The 18,529-nt window shown below is 42.6% G+C and overlaps 1 protein-coding gene across 1 annotated transcript in view; it reads left to right on the top strand.

Moving 5' to 3' along the window:
- Positions 1 to 17,211, top strand: part of LOC147666212 (serine/threonine-protein phosphatase 2A 55 kDa regulatory subunit B beta isoform) — a 64,583-nt gene extending 47,372 nt beyond the window's left edge. Inside the window, exons 3-5 of the mRNA XM_086949209.1 lie at positions 10,531 to 10,700; positions 13,539 to 13,630; positions 15,852 to 17,211. Coding sequence (XP_086805335.1) covers positions 10,531 to 10,700; positions 13,539 to 13,630; positions 15,852 to 16,131 — 542 coding nt within the window. The 3' untranslated portion in view covers positions 16,132 to 17,211. The remainder of the gene's footprint in view (positions 1 to 10,530; positions 10,701 to 13,538; positions 13,631 to 15,851) is intronic.
- Positions 17,212 to 18,529: the final 1,318 nt, after the last annotated feature.

The following is an 18,529-nucleotide window of genomic DNA, read 5'->3' as shown; positions in this document are numbered from 1 at the left end:
TTGTCCTTACTGCCATTAGACACCATCACATAGCCTGTTCAGGACGCGTTTCCTGATGAACACCGGAATACTGATTCTTGCACTGTGTAAATTACATCAGGTTCTGCCATGGTGAACTCTACCAACCAAACATCCAGCTTCAGGAGTCTCAGCAAAGCAAATGCAGAAGTGCAGCGAAAGTAGTCATACTCCAAAACTTGGAAAGGAGATACTTCTAGCTGTCTCACTGCAGACGAAAGGGGGTCATGGACCCTCTAAATGTTTTGATAAGCAAGTTTTTAATCCACTTAGTCTGCAACTTATTTGTAAGCAAAAAGAATAGCTTTTTCAGCTGTGCATGCACAAAGTAACTTAGAGTCTTAACATGAGCATGGCAACCCTACTGACGTACCGGAAATTATTTACCACCTCCCAATTAGCGTTATATTCACAACCAATCCCATTCCCATTACCAATAATCAGTCGGTTGGCAGTGCAGAAGGTCCAATCATTTATTATAACAAACAAACTCTGCCAGAGGAGCTTCTTGCGACCTAATCCCACGAGGTCCGTCAAGAAGACTGCTGGCACATTATCAGAACATCACATATATACAGTTACATTCTCAAAACCGTTACCTAAGATGGAAAAATACAAGTTAGTACAGATTGGTGCAGAGGGAAAGACCATATATGGGGGACAAAGCGCTCTTGGTTTAGCTCATCCTAGATTAGCAAGGTCGTATGGGTGACTCCCTTCTGCTAACTCCGAGAGAGTCCGCCCCGCACCCCTCCCAGAATGTGCCTATCGGGCCTCCTCCTGCTACCTATAACCTTGACAGGCCTAACAAGCAGAGACAGCAGTTTTGCAACAGTTGGGCTATTTCTCAGGGGAACGGCTTCGGTTTAATAATTGAATATGGTCTGCTAATGTAGGGCTTTGAGCGAGGCCACAAAATGGCGTCGGTCAAGTCAAGCAAGTGTAAAATGTGCAAAGCAGTGTATGTTAGAACCCTAAGTTACTGCTATTCGAGTGTATGCTAGTGTTTGCGTACTTTGCGGTACGTAATCTAGATACATCATGCTAATTCTAAATAATCGATTATATGCTTTACATAACCAGAAATCAATTCCGGTTCCTCACTGGTCCACTGACCACGTCCAGCTGCACTACAGAAAGCGCAACACTTAGCATTGCGGAAGGATGTACTGCACTGAAGATGCAATGCATCAACAGTTCTGGATGATGGACCAGAGCGAATTCAATCCTCTGTGAGATTAGCTGAAGAATCAAGTCTCGTGGAACGCACATTATCTTCAAAGCCATCCACGGACCGGGCCTTTCTACCTCCAAGATGAAAGCAGCATCTATAAATCATCCAAAATACTGTGACCCTTTGGAACGAAAATCTGACCACATCCTGCATTGAAATGGGCAGATGTAGAGCCATCCTGCCTACAAGTTAGCACTGCAATGGTCCTACTGTGGATGCATCCTGCTTCCCATTAAAAAGTGGCCTAGTAGTTTCCTGTTGTGATAGAATGTAAGATCTGTTGCAAACTGATGAATTTATTCAGGCAATGACAGTCTGTCAAATTCTGCCAAACACGATGCGGTTCAACTGGAGAAGATTTTCCCCAAAAACATAAAATGCTTACTACTTCCAGGGTAGAACATATTCTAATGAAGTGCTGTCTAAAACAAGAGTCTGCAGTGCTTTACTAGTAAACAGGGTAACCACATTTTTTAATCCAAAAACCAGGACATTCCACAAACATTGAAGTAGAATTTTGCATCCACCGAGGGGCATATATGACTTAACTGACAGTGCTTACCAACACAGACAGTTTGGCACCACGGGGAATTAAGGAGAACTTTTAAACTCATTGTCTTCTGTGTCAGGTAAACTGAGTTCTGCTATGGTGGGGCTAACTAATTCTGCACTGTATCACACAGTCTTTCGCCTTTCACTCTGTGCTCAGTTGATCCTCTGAAAAACAGGACATTTCCTAAATTAAGTGAGTTTTTCAGTACAGGTACTGAAAAACTTGGCTTGTCCCTGCAAATCCGGGTCACTTGGTGACCCTATCAATGGTGAATGATGTTTAGGTAGTACTAATGCTGCAATATGTTGTTGTGGGACCATCGGCTTACCAGCTCTTTCAGCACTGTGCCTTTTATAACAGGGATTGGCTTCCCAGTGCATGTAATAAACCCTGACAGGACAAATTTGAAATTACATTTTGCTGGCGGTCTCCCCAGGGGGAGTCAGGCAGGCACACCTAATACCTAGGAAATTTTGAGCAGACGAAATTGTCTGTGTACCATGATTACCTTTTTCCCCCGCCTGTGAATTCAGGACAGCATTTTCTCAATCCAACCATCAACCATTTTCAACCTGCGAAGACGTCCTGTGGTCCCAAAGGAGGCCGTGAAGAGCGGCAACCTTTGCCCAACATGCTCCTCCCTGTCAACACCAACCGAGTGATTGGCCGTTATTAGGTGATGATGGAGGTATCATCCTACAGTCCGTTGCCATGGTGTCTTGAGAGCTAGGCACTGCATCTTTCTGCCAAGCTAGGCATTCTACACGCTTGTCTATCATCATGAGCCACATCACAGATGTTATTTCACTCCTGCAAACACTGCCTGCATATCTAAATAAACAGCTACATTAATTTGTCGGACGCAATGTTGCTGTTCTCACGTAGCGTGTCAGAGTCTTCTTAAGAGGAAAGAGGAATTCTACCACAAATTCTCTCCTATGCAGCGCTCTCTGATTCTGTCAACGGACTATTCCTCTTTCTGTTACTGCATGCATTATAAATTGACTTCCACCTAGATCTCAATAATATTTTCATCCATCCCTTAGCATTCTCGAGTGTGCTGAGCTTGCAACACATATTTATTCCACAGATTATATCCATGAATCTAGGTAGCATGTGCAGGACACGACCATTATGAGAGAAAGGCAACACATTGTCAAAGAGTTGGCAGTGATCAACATCTCAGAGAAGAAACAGATGGGTGTGTATATACTTAATTAACTAACCTGAGACTGGGCTGGTTATTCTTTTTTTCTTTTTTTGTCCTAAATTTGTTTGCATTTACGATGAAAAAACTTTTTCATATGATCAATCAAGCCACATCAACCACTTCTATGAAATATTTCTCTGATACTGTACTGGGAAATCTATGTGATGTTGCTATGCAAATTTCCTGCCTGGCACAAGTCTTAATGAACTGCTCGTCCATGGATGTTTTATAGGTTTGTTCGCCAGTGGATTTTCTATGAGTTGATATCATGGCTTATGGCTTAATTACAATCCTATTAATTTAGACTAGTTTCTTACAGGAATTCTCGTAATAACTATATTAAAAGATCCTTCTACATAATTCTAATGTACACTTTTCCTACTGTTCTCTTAAGGAGTTGCTGTTCTTTTTGTTATGCTTAGGACTCCACTAGGGACCATAAAGCAAGCAGGACCCCAGTCTCTGTGCCACGAGCACCCTATGGGTTGTTCATGATACATTGGGAAAAAGCGATGTTGTGTAATTGGTTGTGTGTGTGTGAATCCTGAGCTGTGGTTTGGCGTTATTACTGCGAAGGGAAAAAAACTGTGGTTATTAATTTCTAAACCCTGAAGTGTTTCATGGGTGTTGTTAGCTGTCTTGTTAAATATACTGGAAAAGTTGAAGACATGAATTGCCTAGTGAAGCGGACGACTTATTGAGTGCAAACCTCTAAATGTCGAGCCAACAGGCAGATGTATATTTTGACAGTACTCACCGCCCAGCTGGGAGTGATTATCGCATTATTATTTTTTTTACAAGCTGCCGGTCACCACAATTCCCGCTGATTATTAGTAAGGTCGAGCCTGCTTGCGCCGCAAGAAACATCCTCTCGTATTTGTGGGGTTGTCAGTCACAGGGGTACTCCAGGCTGTTTTTGTTACCGTGATACTGAACTCCGGTGAGGGTGGATGCACTGCCCACGACATGAACGCCGTTAATTTAAGCAAACAATCCCTCTGGACACGGTGTCTGCAAATTCCTGACTTGGCTGCGTTCATGAGTCGCGCGCCCATCCTCGAGGTGCAGGGAAAAGCCATCTTTCTGCCAGCATGCAGCCTTGATGGACTTTTTCGCCACCCAACCACTAACCAGATGGTTACCTCTAAAAATACAAAGAATTTGAGGTAGTGTTTTTTTTTCTTTTAAGGAATAATGGTTAATTCTCGAAAGGTTAATCTGGCTGTATGCAGCTCGCAAAGCGCCATCGACGTGTTGCCGGTGGGCTGTATTTCTCGAATGAAGCATTCTTAATTCAGTTGTGTGGGTTACTTACCACAGGAAAACACGTAACATCTCCGCCTGAATGTTATTCCTTCACTTGGCTTCAATATAGTGATTATAGGGCCTTTTCCCATTATTTTGAGCTGTAATTACTGAAAAATTGGACGGTTGGGACTATAGTGTTCTATCGAAGACGTTTGCATGCTAGAGAAGCATTAAACAGCTAGAGTGAAACCGAGGTTCATGCAAACATGAAGGTTATGTCAGCCACGAAGGTGGCTACGGAGTAGACATGGCGAAAAGGTTTGTTATTTCAGTGCGTAGGCTGCTGCCTAGTCAATTAGAGAAGTCCCCGGCCTCGTTCTGAGCTTGTAGGCGAAGGCAACCCCCGCTCGGGGGGCGCCGAGGAATACCAGCCAGATGGATCATGAAGGAACCCGACTCGCTGCCTCCCTGTCACCATGGTGACACGGGCAGCAATTAGAGTCGGCGCAGCCGTCATTTCTTTCTGTGTGGGTGGTGGAATTAAGAGTGCGAGGCCCATGCTGTGTGAAAAGTGAAGTTTTGTAGAGCAGCGAACCCATCAGCTGCTTCCATGGTTTCGGTAACTGCTGTTGTTTCTCAACACCTCTTGTACCCCAGCATGTCTCCTGTGCTTTCAGTGGCTATGGAAACACAATGTTCTACATAGACACAACTTCAACACAATGTACTGACATACAATGAATCGTTTGTGTATGTGTGTGTGTGTGTGTGTGTGCGCACGTGTGAGTGTGTGTGTGTGTGTGTGTGTATATATATATCTATATATTTGTGATACTAGAGCAGGGGTACAGGGTTAGACACTTGACTGCACTCAATCTAATGAATCATGGTCTAGTTATATCTGTGGGTGCCAAGAACCTGAGGCCATATACCCCTAGGCCTCCAGAGTCAGTGCCAAAGGCGCTGTGTACAATTCGAAAAAATGGTTCAGCACACCATATAATGTACAAAGACAATATCAATAAGTTCAAAAATGTCAATAAGCCATGATGTAGGCTACTTTGTGAAGATTTGAAATAAAGAAAGAAGAGAATACATCATGGCTTATTGACATTTTTGAACTTATTGATATTGTCTTTGTACATTATATGGTGTGCTGAACCATTTTTTCGATATATATATATATATATAGTAGTTATAGTTAGGACCTAGTTTCCATATATATAAAACCTACTGGCGGTCGTTATAGTTAGGACCTAGTTTCCATCGGAAAAGCATTTTTTGACTTGCTTAGAACTTTGGCGTCATTTGACCAATCTTCAATGAATTTTTCCCCAAAAAGTGTCAAAGTAGGTTCTGAGTGTTGTGGAGAGTTTGGGGGTGATCCATGCAGTGATGACCGATAAATGAGGGCGTGAAAAAGGGTGCATTTGTAATGTTAATTTCTATAAGAACGCCTTGTCAAACCTACAGCCCAAACCGCTGGATGGAATTACACCAAATATGGCAGAAGGTAGACGTTGTTACGTAGATTTGCTATTCAGTGAAATCCAGCCAGTAGTTTTTGAGAAATTTAAGCCGAACATTCTAGATATATCTCTGGCCGAGATATCTTGCAATGAATCGCAAATACGCACGCCAGCGGGAATGCTCTGATTCGCTGGATGTAACCTGAACAGAAAGTTGCAGCCGCCATTTTATCTATTGGAAACGGTTCCTGGTGCTAAAAATGTGCGTGAAAGCTAATATAAGAGTCAGGGTGGAGATACTCTGACACCATGATTGAAAAATGGGTGTGTTAGTGACACAAGTTATGTGTCCAAAATTCATTTTTTTTAATCTCATGTGATATTCATGATAATGTCGTGACCCCCAGCAACCCCGTGATCTGTTGCTGGAACATTGTGACTATCGCAAAGTAATCGCAAATATTGGTGGAAATATAAAAATAAAGATATATTTGAATGCACTTGCCGGTCACTATCACAGACCTGTATCTACTCACATATCCACTCAGACACTCATACACTCACTCACATACCCACTTACACGTTTATACATCCAGTCACATACCCACTTAGATATTCATGCACCCACTCACATATCCATTCAGGTACTTATGCACCCACTTAGAGACTTACTCAGAGAGTGAAACTCCCATGTACAGACCCACTTAGAGACTCATGCACCAACTTCGAGACTCAGTCATAGATGCATGCATATAGTCTCATACCCACTTAGAGACTCACAGACCTACTCACAGACCCACCTGAGCACTCATGCACCCATTTACAGACCCACCCAAAAACTCATATACCCACTTACAGACTCCCTCAGAGTCACACACCCACTTATAGACCCACTCACGCATTTATGTATATACTCACAGACACTATGAGTCACTCATACACCCACTCACTGAAATACTCATAAACCCACCCATACAGTCACTTCCACACCTAGTCACAGACCCCTTCATAGACCACCCATACAGTCACTCCCACACTCAGTCACAGACCCTCTCAGAGACTTATGAATTCAGTCAGTCACTCATACACTCAGAAACTCACACACCAACTTGCAAACTCACTCAGATATACACACACCTACTTCCTCACTCACTTAATCAAGGCTCATGCATTCACTCACAGACCCACCCAGACACACGCCCTCCCAGTCACAGACCCACTCAGACATTCATACATGCACCCCTTCACTCACCCACTTAGAGACATGCTTCACTCACAGACCCATTGACACACTCATACACCTACTCACTGATCCACTCAGACACTCACACACCCTAACAGTCACTCATACAGCCCCTCATAGACTCACTCAGAGACTTATGCACCCAGTCAGTTATACATTCATGTACCCACTCACAGTCCCACTCAGAAACCCATGTACCCAGTGGAAGAACCACTCAGCCACTCACGCTGGCAGTCATAGACCCTCTGAGAGATTCATGCACTCACTCATGGAGCCACTCAGATACTCATGCACCCACCCACTCAGACACCCACTTAAACACTCATGTATCCACTCACAGATCCAGTGGGACAGTCATATACTTACTTACAAGTGCACAAAGACACTCATGCACCTACACACAGAGTGAGAGGCTTACACAACCAATCAAAGACCCATTGTGATACTGATGCACCCACTGATAGATGTACTGAGGCAGTCACACATTTAGTTACAGAAGTACTGATAGGCTGATGCACTGTCACACATATTCTCTCAAATACAACACAGTGATGCATGCAGTCTTAGATTACACTGAAAAGTTATGCTCTGTGTTATAGAGATATTAAGGGAGTTGTACATGGTATTATACAGTAATTTAGATAGTAATGTATTTAGTGAGTTGGTTATAATTCATTTTGCAGATATACATTTTGAATGTGGTGGTGACTAGTGAGTGTCTGCATTTATTTTTGCATTTTGCGATGTGTTTGCAGTGACTGCAGCTACCGATATCATCGTGATGCCCGGCGTTACCGTGAAAACGGAAAATAGTCTTTGAAGACAGGTTTTCTGGAAACTCACCACAAAAATGAGTTTGAAAAGTACACTAATAAAGCTCTACTGTTAAATATACTGTGGAATGTGTCTATATATATGTTTTACACTTTGTACAAACCATGCACTCTTTGCTACAAACAGCACCATTTTCTCCTAAATTGATCACAGAAAGAAAAGTTAAAACAATATCTTACTAAATATTTAGACTTAAACTTTATTTTCAAGATGTCTTTAAGTGTGTTTTTCAGTATGTGAAATACATTTACTGATCACAGATTCTCCACAGTAAATGCAACAATGTTCTGCTGACTCAAAACATTGTTAAAAAATAAAAACAGTTATTAATGTACTTTCTGATGAACACATACCAAATCAAAAAATGAGTGGTAAATAATAGAAGTACAATATACAATATCAGGAAGAAAATAAAAAAATCTTAGAGGCTCACTTAAGAAAAATAGACGTTACAATTAATAAATAGAATTTTAAAAAACCTTAGAAATTCACTGAAAAAAACAAAAGTTACAGGGATGTTATAGTTAGGAATTAGCATTTAAAAGACCATAGAAATTTACTGAAACAACCAAAGGTTACAGTGGGGTTATAGTTAGGAAATAGAATTAAGAAAACCTTAGTAATTCACTGAAAAAAACAAAGGTTACAGGGATGTTAAAGTTAGGCTGACATTTCACTCGTATAAAAGCAGATAAATACAGCAATTATAGTTAGCTAAGCTAACTATAACTCACCCCCCCCCGCCCCGGCAATGCACTGCTTATCACCTCTCATATTACATCACTCATGATATTCTCAGTGCCATCCAGATATACAAATATTTTTTTACCTTAATTTTTCAAAAACTACTGCATGAGTTTACATCAAATCACAAAAAGCACAGTCCAGTTCAAGATCTAGCTTCCTCCCAAATTTAATTTAATTCTATTCCTCACTTTTTTTAGTAGCACTACTTTAATAAGTCTATGGCAAACTCAAGGGGAAATATACCTTTAGGGCCCCCCTTTTTTCTCAGCCGCTGCTTGATGGATCACACCAAAACTTTCCAGGAAGGAGCAGAGTTGGGTGAACTTTTTTGGGAAAAGTTTCATGAAACAGCGCCAAAGTTATTAGCAAACCAAAAAGCGCAATATTTATGGAAAAGCAGTTCCCCCTCCCTGAACCATTATCTGTCCCGGGAACCTCATCCACTGGAGCCCAAAACATTTTTTATTGGGAGAGAGGAGCTTGTGGCCCTCCTCACAGAGCCTTATGAGGCCCTGGAGAGTTCATCCACAGGTCCCAACATTTTTTTTTATTAGGGGAGTGGTGCATGCAGCCCCCCTTCCCGAGCTCAAAAGTGCCCCAGAGACCCCATCCCCTTGGACCATACATTTATTAAAGGAAAGGAAGGTGCATGGACTCCATTCCAGAGCCTAAGAGGACCCAGTGACCCCATTCCCCAACATCAAACATATTTATATATGAGGAGGGGTGCATGGCTCCAATCCTCAAGCCCGATTTGACCTATCTCATGGGCTCATAAATTAACTATTGGAGAAAGTGTGTCCCCTCTTCCCTGAACATTAAGCCTAAAGACCTATTTGGGCTTGCAGCATTGGGGTGCGTGCCCACCTTCCCCAAATCAAAGTGTTTGGCCCCGGGGGATGGGGTCACTGGGGCACTTTTTGGCTTAGGGAGGGTAGCCACATTCACCGATCCCCATTATCATGAATTTTAGCCCCTGGGGATGGGTTCCCTGGGGGCCTCTTAAGGCTCAGGGAAGACAGCCGTGCACCGTCCCCTAAATAATAATTTAATTACACCAACATTTGTTTAATATTTTATTTCTATCAAAGTTTCGATCCCCATAGGATCGCAACTTTTTGTTAAAAATTATATGTCCAGGGGGGTGGGCGGGAGGGGGGGGTGGAGTATTCCTTCCCTGGACAAGTAAAGATTAAAAAAAATGATATGTACGCTATAGGACTAAATCCCTGAGTCCTCTAATTGCTGCCTGCAACATTTTTCCTCATGTTGCAGGATGCCAATCAGAGCCTTGTTGCTGGGGAAGCAAGATGGCCAAAGGGTTAAAAAGCTGCCTGGGCCAATTGGAAGGCTCTACTCTTTTTTTAAATTGGGTTCGATGGACTCCCCTAAGAGTCTCTCAAACCCAACCATCCAGATACACAAATATTTTGAATCTTTACATTTTTTTCCAAAACGACTGACTGGATTTGCACCGAATCCCACATGTACGCTTTCAGGGCCAAGATATAGCTTCCTGCTAGATTTGGTTTAATTTCCTTCAGCTATTTTTGCTGTAGGGCTTCTTAAAAAGTCTGTGGAAAATGCATTGAGAAATTTGGTTTTGGGAATCCCTGTTTTTCTTGGGCCCGTTAAATGGATCATCCTGAAACTCTCAAAGAAGGAGCTGAGGTGGATGAACTTTTTAAAAAAAAAGTTTTGTGAAGATTCATCAAATGGCACCAAAGTTATTGGCAAATCAAAAAACACTTTGTCAATGGAAAAGTAGGCTTATCTATAACTACCTAACAGCGACAACCAGTGTGAGCGAGTGAGGGAATGGGAGAGATATTCTCCAATGTAGCGTGGAAGTGTTTTCACTTCACATTAGACTGAGTATTTTTTACTTTACCATTCATAATATTGGAATTGTTTTTTAGCACTATTCCTAAAATGATCAATGCTTACATATGTCTAAACCTTATTTCTTCCCAGTTTTTGAAGAACCCGAAGACCCGAGCAATAGATCCTTTTTCTCCGAGATCATCTCCTCCATTTCGGATGTAAAATTCAGTCACAGCGGGCGGTATATAATGACCAGAGATTATCTCACGGTCAAAGTGTGGGATGTAAACATGGAGAACAGACCTATTGAGACATACCAGGTAAAGGTGGCCTTCTACACACACTGCAATTGTCCTCACTCTCTGCAAATGTACTGTACAGCACATGAGCGCATGTTGTAAACTCTTGTCTATGCACTACTCATACCGCATGAGGTTCATTTAAACTAGTATGGGTAACGCAAACATGAAGAAGAATCCAGGAGGCAGAAGGCAGGAAAAAGACAAAAGGAAAGAAGATATTTATTGATAAGACTGAAGCATAGGATATGAGAGGGATGGAAAGGTCCTTCGTAAGCAGGGGTGACGGAGAAATAGTACTCCGGAATACAGTGAGAAAAAACATTTGAAGTGTCAACATTATCCGTGAAAAAGATAGAGACTATTTAAATTAGGAGTAATGTCTGATATGGTCATTAACCAATCTAGGGAAATCTATCTTTGCGTGAGCGGAAGCAGGGCAGCTTAGAAAGAGTACACCTTCATGACTATGGTTTTGTGACTGGCGGTCCAAGTTCAGGGATTAATCAGTTATACAAATATAGGATCCTTGCAAGATTTGCCTCTGCAGGATAAGAAGAGAGTGATCAAGGATTTTCCTATGCACTTTGGCTAAACTCCCACTGCAGCTTCGCCAGGAACGTATGTATCACGGATATCAAGATGTCCTTGCATTATCTTTCTCCCATCACATCTAGCAATGACAAGAAGAAAGGATTAAAAAGGATGGTTGCAAGGGTGAGAGGACCAAAGGATGGAAGGATAAAACAACATTTGCATATGTAGGTGAAAGAAAGAATGTCTGGAACGATCAAAGGCTGGATGAAAGAGTGGATGGATGAATCGAAGCCTAGGTGGATGGGTGGGAGGGTTTATGGATGAATGGATGGATGGATGGATGGATGGATGGATGGATGGATGGATGGATGGATGGATGGATGGATGGATGGATGGATGGATGGATGGATGGTGAATTGATAAAAGGATGGTGAAATGATAGATGAAAAAGAATGGATGTATGAATGGTAAAAGAATGGATGAATGGTTTGAAGTGTGAGTGGAAGGATGGATGGAAGAGTGTAATGATAGGGTGGATAGACAGAATAGTGAAGGAAGGATGGATGGAATGTGAAAGAATAGATGGAAGCATGAAAAGATGTATGTACGTATGAAAGAGTTAAAGGATGGAGAGATAGATGGATGGAAAATGGGATGAAGGGACCTCGTTGAGGGTTGGTAGGGCTCACTCGCTTCACTCACCCAATGGCATTCACAGTGGGGGCATTTTTTATTTTCTGGCTACTCCCTTGCAGAGCCCGCTATCAGTTAGAGGAAGTAGGGAGTGCCTCTGTTTGAGCTTGGAGCTTAAGGTCTGCTAATAACACTAATACTGGGCTAATTAGCACCTTCCTCAGTGTAGCACTTTGTGTTGTGTGTATGTATGTATGTATATATATATATATCACTATCGGGGACTCCTATTTAATGAACCACCAAAAGAATGGAAGAAATTGCAGCACTTAGCTTCCGGGATACCAAACATCACTGCTACCACTCTTCAGTAATTACCCCCAGGCCCAACTCTAGCGTGGTGGAACTGGTGCAGCAGCACCTGGTGCTCACCTCGGGATGGGGGGGGGGGGGTTCAGGCATGTTTAGAAATAAAACTGATTTGCAAAGCACCTGCTGCAGAATTTAGTGTGTCCAGCTGTTTTCAGGCAACAATAAAAATTTCGAGATCGCTCTGGTGATTAATGTTCCTGATGGAGAGAGATCTGCGTTTTGTCTAGTTGTAGTTTCCACTCATGATAAAGTAGCGCAGAGGTTAGTATGCCTGCTGCAAAGACCACGCAAATCATCAAATTGTATTTTATGTGCATCACTCAGTAGGTTACTGCTTTTGTCACAGAGATCCTTTTGTTACTTGCAGTTCATAATTTGCACCCCAATATAGCACAGTAAGCTATGAACTGTGAACAAGGAGCTGCATTCAAACTGTATGGTATAGGTTAGAATGTTATGTTTTTCCTCCCAGTCTTTCATTATCCTTATTGTGCTAAAAGGGGTTAATATGGCTAGAAATAATTCTGTAGTAGTAAAGCCAACCACTGTGGTACGTTTTAAATCTTGAGTTTATGCTTATCCAGACCAAACAGTCTTAAAATATACTGCCTACTAGTATCAATGACACGTGACTTGTACACTGTTATCCTCATTGCCTTATGTAACATTTCCTATAGACTGATTGACACACGTGAGATTCATTGGCTCTGTATAACGTGTGTGTGATGTAAAGTGGACTGACACCCTACACTGGTCTGAGTAGTGCTATAAAACAAAATAAATGTATGTGAAAGAGATGCTGTGGAAAGATGAGGGGTACTTGTGGATGTGGTAGTGAGGGAATTGGTGGACAAAGAGGTTTGGGGGGAGCGCCAACAAAGATTGTCACACTGGGTGCCACTAGGGCCAAAGCCGGCCCTGCCCACCCTACAGCATACATAATTCTTTCTTGGAACTAGGGTTGAAATAATCAACCGTATATATAAAATTGTGAATTACTCTATTTACTTGCAAGGGATTTGCTAATGCCACAGACTGGAAATCTTACAATACAGTAGTCTTTCTCTCCAACATCATAACCGCTGACTACATCTTACTTAGAAGCATGAATAGTTAAAAAGCACTCTCTGGCACATTGCTACCCTTTATCATTTTGTAAAACGGTCCCCTCAATGTAAACCTGAAGAAGTAGGAATTTTTCATTGGGCTTGTTCCCGTGAGGTTAAAAAAGTAGACATAAAATGTTAATTAAGGATACAACAATTGTGGAATGCTGTTTCCGAAGATATTAACCCGTCTTTGTGACTCTTTCCTTAGGTACATGATTACCTCCGAAGCAAGCTGTGTTCGCTCTACGAGAATGACTGCATTTTCGATAAATTTGAATGTGTCTGGAATGGATCCGACAGGTAAGGAAGACCCTTATTTTTCTAGAAAAGACAAGCAAAGACAGATTTTATAATGAGACGAAACATGCAGTTTATGACGCAGCTGACCTGATTCCTTCCCACCAGGCCCGGACTGGCCGTTGCGGGCACCGGGCAATCCCCGGGTGGGCCACATGGTTGGGGGCCGGTTTTGGCCCCCTGGGAGCCGTTTTTGTTACAGGGCCGTTATGCTGCAAAAACGGCCCTGTAACAAAAACGGCCGAAAACCGGCCCTGGCACAGAGCGCGGCCACACCTCCCCCTCCTCCCGGAGGGGGGGAGGGGGCCGGCCGAGCACTTTGCTGCAGAATTTAGTGTGTCCTGCTTCCCACTAACCATGTAACTGGCAGATGCGGCCTGTGCAGGTAAGAGCCGTATGGCCGAGACGGGGGGGGGGGGGGGGGGGGGGGGGTGATTTCGACATACGAAGACGAGGGAAAAATACATTTATTTATTTAATTTTCCCTCGTGGTCGTCTTCCGAATCCCCCACCGGCCCCCCCGCTCTTATCTGCACGTGCCGCTCCTGGTAACTTGCCACTAACTTTCAGGGTGCAGTACAAGATGAAGGATAGGCCATCAGGCACATTGTAAGGTTACATTGGTCTGTTTGAAACAAAGTGATTTGGTAGACGTGGAATTTTCTGTATATTTCTGTGTTCAGCTTACGTTCCTTTTAACCCAATTGCTGCCTAATTTGCAGATTTCCCCAACATTTTACCTGGTGGTTTTTATTTGCCATCAGTATCTATACTATTGGATAAAAAAAAATGATTTTGGAAACTTTCGAAACAAGCATTATTTGCATCGTCAATATCTCATCTATTGCATTGCAAATGCTTTGTAAGAAAAATAAAAAACGGTGCCACCTTGTAAAAAAAAATTTAACGGCTGTTTAAACTGTGCAAAACTGGAGAGGTGCAGCGACAGGAGGCAGGGAGAGGGGCTGGAGAATGTAGATATAAAGAAAAGAAATGCAGTGAACTATGTAGGAGAGCGAAAGGGGATGACTGGACGAAAATAGAAAGTTTAATAAAGATGGAGACTGTGGAGCCCTATGCTAAGGAACCCTCACCTGGGTTTGACGTTCCTGCCTCCTATGAGCGCCTCTCTTTTCACACTTACGGGCTGGGCCAAACAATCCCAGCCAAGTAAAGTGAACCCTGTTAGTGTCAGCTTTGATTTTCTGCAGAAGGTGGGGTGCGACACTAGAGCATGGCATCCAGAAAGAGGTTACTGTCTGTGCAACGCAGGTCACTGCGGAGGCCAGATCCCGGGCATAGCGAGCCACAAAGATGGCTAGTGAAAGTCCAGGGCAGGGAGGGCCACGGGGCGGCACTGATGTGGTAGGGGTGGGCAAAGGGCGAGGAGTGTAAATCTGCTTCCCACCAAAAGCGAGAGCAGCAGCAGAAACTAAAACAACTAAAAGCTAATGTTTTTTTTCTAAATATAAAAGCGAGCACTGTGCTCAAAGCGTGGCACCCATGTTACATATATGAAAGTGGGTGCTGTGCATGTAAAAGTTAAGCACATGGTGCCTGTGTAGTGACTTGCATTTTTTACTATGTGAATACGGCAAACCGTGCATAAAAAAGGCATGTTGACGGGATTGTTTAAGTGAAAGCGTGGCATGGGGTACTTTAAAAAATAAAGAGTTTATATTTGGTAACCTGAGATCAAGTAGTTTTGTGGGAGGGGTGGGAGGGGGGCATAGCAAATGAAGCTGCCAGAAGCGAAGTAAACAGAACAGCTTCCTAGGAGAGGTGGTCAAGCAGTGTTGTGTGAAGGGTGGGGGCGTGGTTAATGAAGCTGCCAAAACATAAGTAAATAGAACAATTAAGGAGCAGAGGCACGCTAATGAAAAGAAGATTGCAGTCAAAGGTCTCTAAATAACCCTGAAAAGTAAGTACATAGAACAGAGGTTGTCCTCATGGGAGGTAACAATAGAAGAAACGGGAGGTACTAAACAGGAAGAAGGCGGGACTACTACCAAAATAAACCAATGAAATAAAAAGAATTCCAATAGACACTGCAAGAAGCCAATAAAATGTATGGGCAGAACATAGGTGGAGCATCATAGTCATATCCTGAATACAGCATGCCTGGAAGAGACTGCGCAAGCGCTGCCTAGGCCACCCCTAAAAAACAGAACAGCAACCTTTCCCAGCTTTTCACCATCATTGCATTTTTTGTTGTATTTTGCAGTGTTATTATGACCGGGTCCTACAACAACTTCTTTCGAATGTTTGATCGCAACACCAAGCGTGACGTCACCCTGGAAGCATCGCGGGAGAACAGCAAGCCACGAGCCATCCTCAAACCCCGCAAGGTGTGCATGGGCGGGAAGCGGAGAAAAGACGAAATTAGCGTGGACAGCCTGGACTTTAGTAAAAAAATCTTGCACACAGCTTGGCACCCTTCAGAGAACATTATAGCAGTGGCGGCCACAAACAACCTGTATATATTTCAAGACAAGGTCAACTAGGATGCTTGCCTATCCAAGCCCTCCATTTTAAGGATCGCCCCAGTTTTTCCCCCCTATTTTTTGTGTGATTTTCTTCTGATGCAAAAAAATAACAAAAATAGCTGTTTACGATGATTGTATCTTGGCAGCCAGGAAAACAAGCTCAACCATACCCCTCCCAAGATATGTGCACTTGCTGTGGGGTGCAGAAGCGGAGTGTAACCCTTCCACCCTGCACTACTAACCTAGGTCGTCTGAATCTTGAATACCTGCAGTGCTCTTTCGTTGCTGAGGTCTTTTAGGCATCAGTCATGGAAACTACAGAGCACGGGCCCAAGCCAAAGACCTCAAAACCCATTTTTTATAATAAATCAGTTTGAATAAAAAAAAGTAATTTTCTCTTGATCGAAAAGTAAACCTTCCCCTGAATTTTTCTCCCTGTAATAATTGCTCTATTTGACAGCATTTCTGTTTCCAGGTCCAAGTTCTATTTATTTTTACTTGTGTATGTTTGTATAGTTATTAATTTACCTTGGCCCGTCTGTTCGTGAGACAGCGGTAGTTACCCAAACACACAAACGTCGTCATGGCTGGTGGCTTCCAAACCACCCTATGCCCTTAAATGTGATTTCTATTCTCATGAAACATACATGGAGCCCTGCAAAGAATTCTTCAAGGATGAGGAACAATGAACACTGCGGTGCCTTGACAGCACTTGAGAACACCTTTCCATGCGTGCGTCGATCAAAAAACCAAAATCAACTCATCCATCAGCATCTTCTACTCAATCCATCTTTTTACTGAATGTTTCCGTTTCCCCCACCCCCACTGCATGTCCTATTTAACTATTAATTTATTGATTCGTTTTTTAAAAGAAAGTCATTTATTTATACAATGAAATGATCTTAAAAGAAGCATTCAATGCAATTTTCAAATGTCTCATTGGAAGAGGTCATTAATGGACTACTGTGTCACAACAAATGGACACTTCTGTTTGCATGACGAGGCTGGCTCCCTTTTATATCGCAACCTGGAGGATGATCATTCAGGTACTTTAATGGACAGAAAAATAGCTGATAATAAAAAAAACTGCTTTATTCATCTTGGGTGAAGTGAGATTGATGGCATTTTATAACACAATGGAAATTTAAATTCATAAGTACTACCACCATACACGGATAGGTGCTTTCTTTCCATGCCCATTTGTGTTATGTTATTTCCATTTGTAGTGTATGGAGACACAAGGGACACCCTACTCACAAGGAGCCAGGGTACTTACAATTAAACGAAAAAACAGAGGTTCCTGTGGACGCTCAATGATTGATACTTCAATATACATCGGTGCAATCACAGTGAAACGGAGGTACAGAGATGTCAGAGAGAAAAAAGACATATAACACAAAGTGCACAGAGAAGAAAGGGGTTAAATAATAAATTCACATTGTTGTAGAATCCAGTGTAAAGTGTCCTAAGTGAAAGTGAATCTTATCAATATGGATTGTGAATCTTTGTGACATAAAAACAAGGTTTCAATTTTTTTACAGAAACGACCACAGGAACGTCTGTTTTTTTGTTCAATTATTTCTATTTGTAGGGCATGCCCATCATCTGGTAGGTCATCCTGGCTTCTGTGAAGAGGGGAGTGTGGCTACTGGTCTGTCTTGACGCTCATTTGAAGAGCCAGATTTTTAATTTCTTCCAGAACTAAAGGATGGAACTCTGATGTGATAGAGGGGCTCGTTTCAGGCTTTAGAGACAATGTAGGTGACGTTTCAGGTTGTGGGGACAAGGTAGGGGACTGTTCGGCTTCCAGTTGTGGCCCAGCGGCTGCTTAGGAGTAGGCTGGCCGAGGTGTGGAAGAGAATGCAAATTGTTGAGGTATGCTGGGCCTTGTTGTAAAGTGCTTTGTGGGGGTGTGTGTGGGTTGAAAAGTGTGCACTGGTGGAGTGGGAGCCAATGGAGGTGCTTGATTATGTGAGTTTGAGTATGAGTCTTGCGGCTGGGCTCTTTATAACTTAGGCATTTTGGGGAGTTGAGCAATGATACCAATGTAGAGGGTGTTGCCACAGTCGAGGAGGTGTTTCACATTAACGTAGTTAGACAGCCAGGACGTTAATGAGTTTCTCTAGGACTTTGGCTCTGTAGGGGAGGAGGGGGATGTAGTTCGCCAAGGCAGAGGGTCTAAGGTTTCTTGAGCAGCGGTAGGATGGCTTCATGTTTCTAGAAGTCTGGGAAAAAAGAGAAGGGGGGGGGAGTTGATAATGGGTGTAACAGCTGTGCCCTTTTATGAAGATGTAGCGCCACTCCACAGATCCAATGGATCTCAGGAGTTGTTTACCATGCCGTATCTATGTACTTTGATCCCTGTTTTTCCTGGTTCTGATAAATAAATAAATAAACTTAAAAAAAAAAAAAGGAT

This window comes from Lissotriton vulgaris, unplaced genomic scaffold (assembly GCF_964263255.1).
Source record: "Lissotriton vulgaris unplaced genomic scaffold, aLisVul1.2 SCAFFOLD_650, whole genome shotgun sequence".
Lineage (NCBI taxonomy): Eukaryota > Metazoa > Chordata > Amphibia > Caudata > Salamandridae > Lissotriton > Lissotriton vulgaris.
The sequence above is the reverse complement of the archived record's forward strand: the minus strand, read 5'-3'. Positions and strand labels throughout refer to the sequence as shown.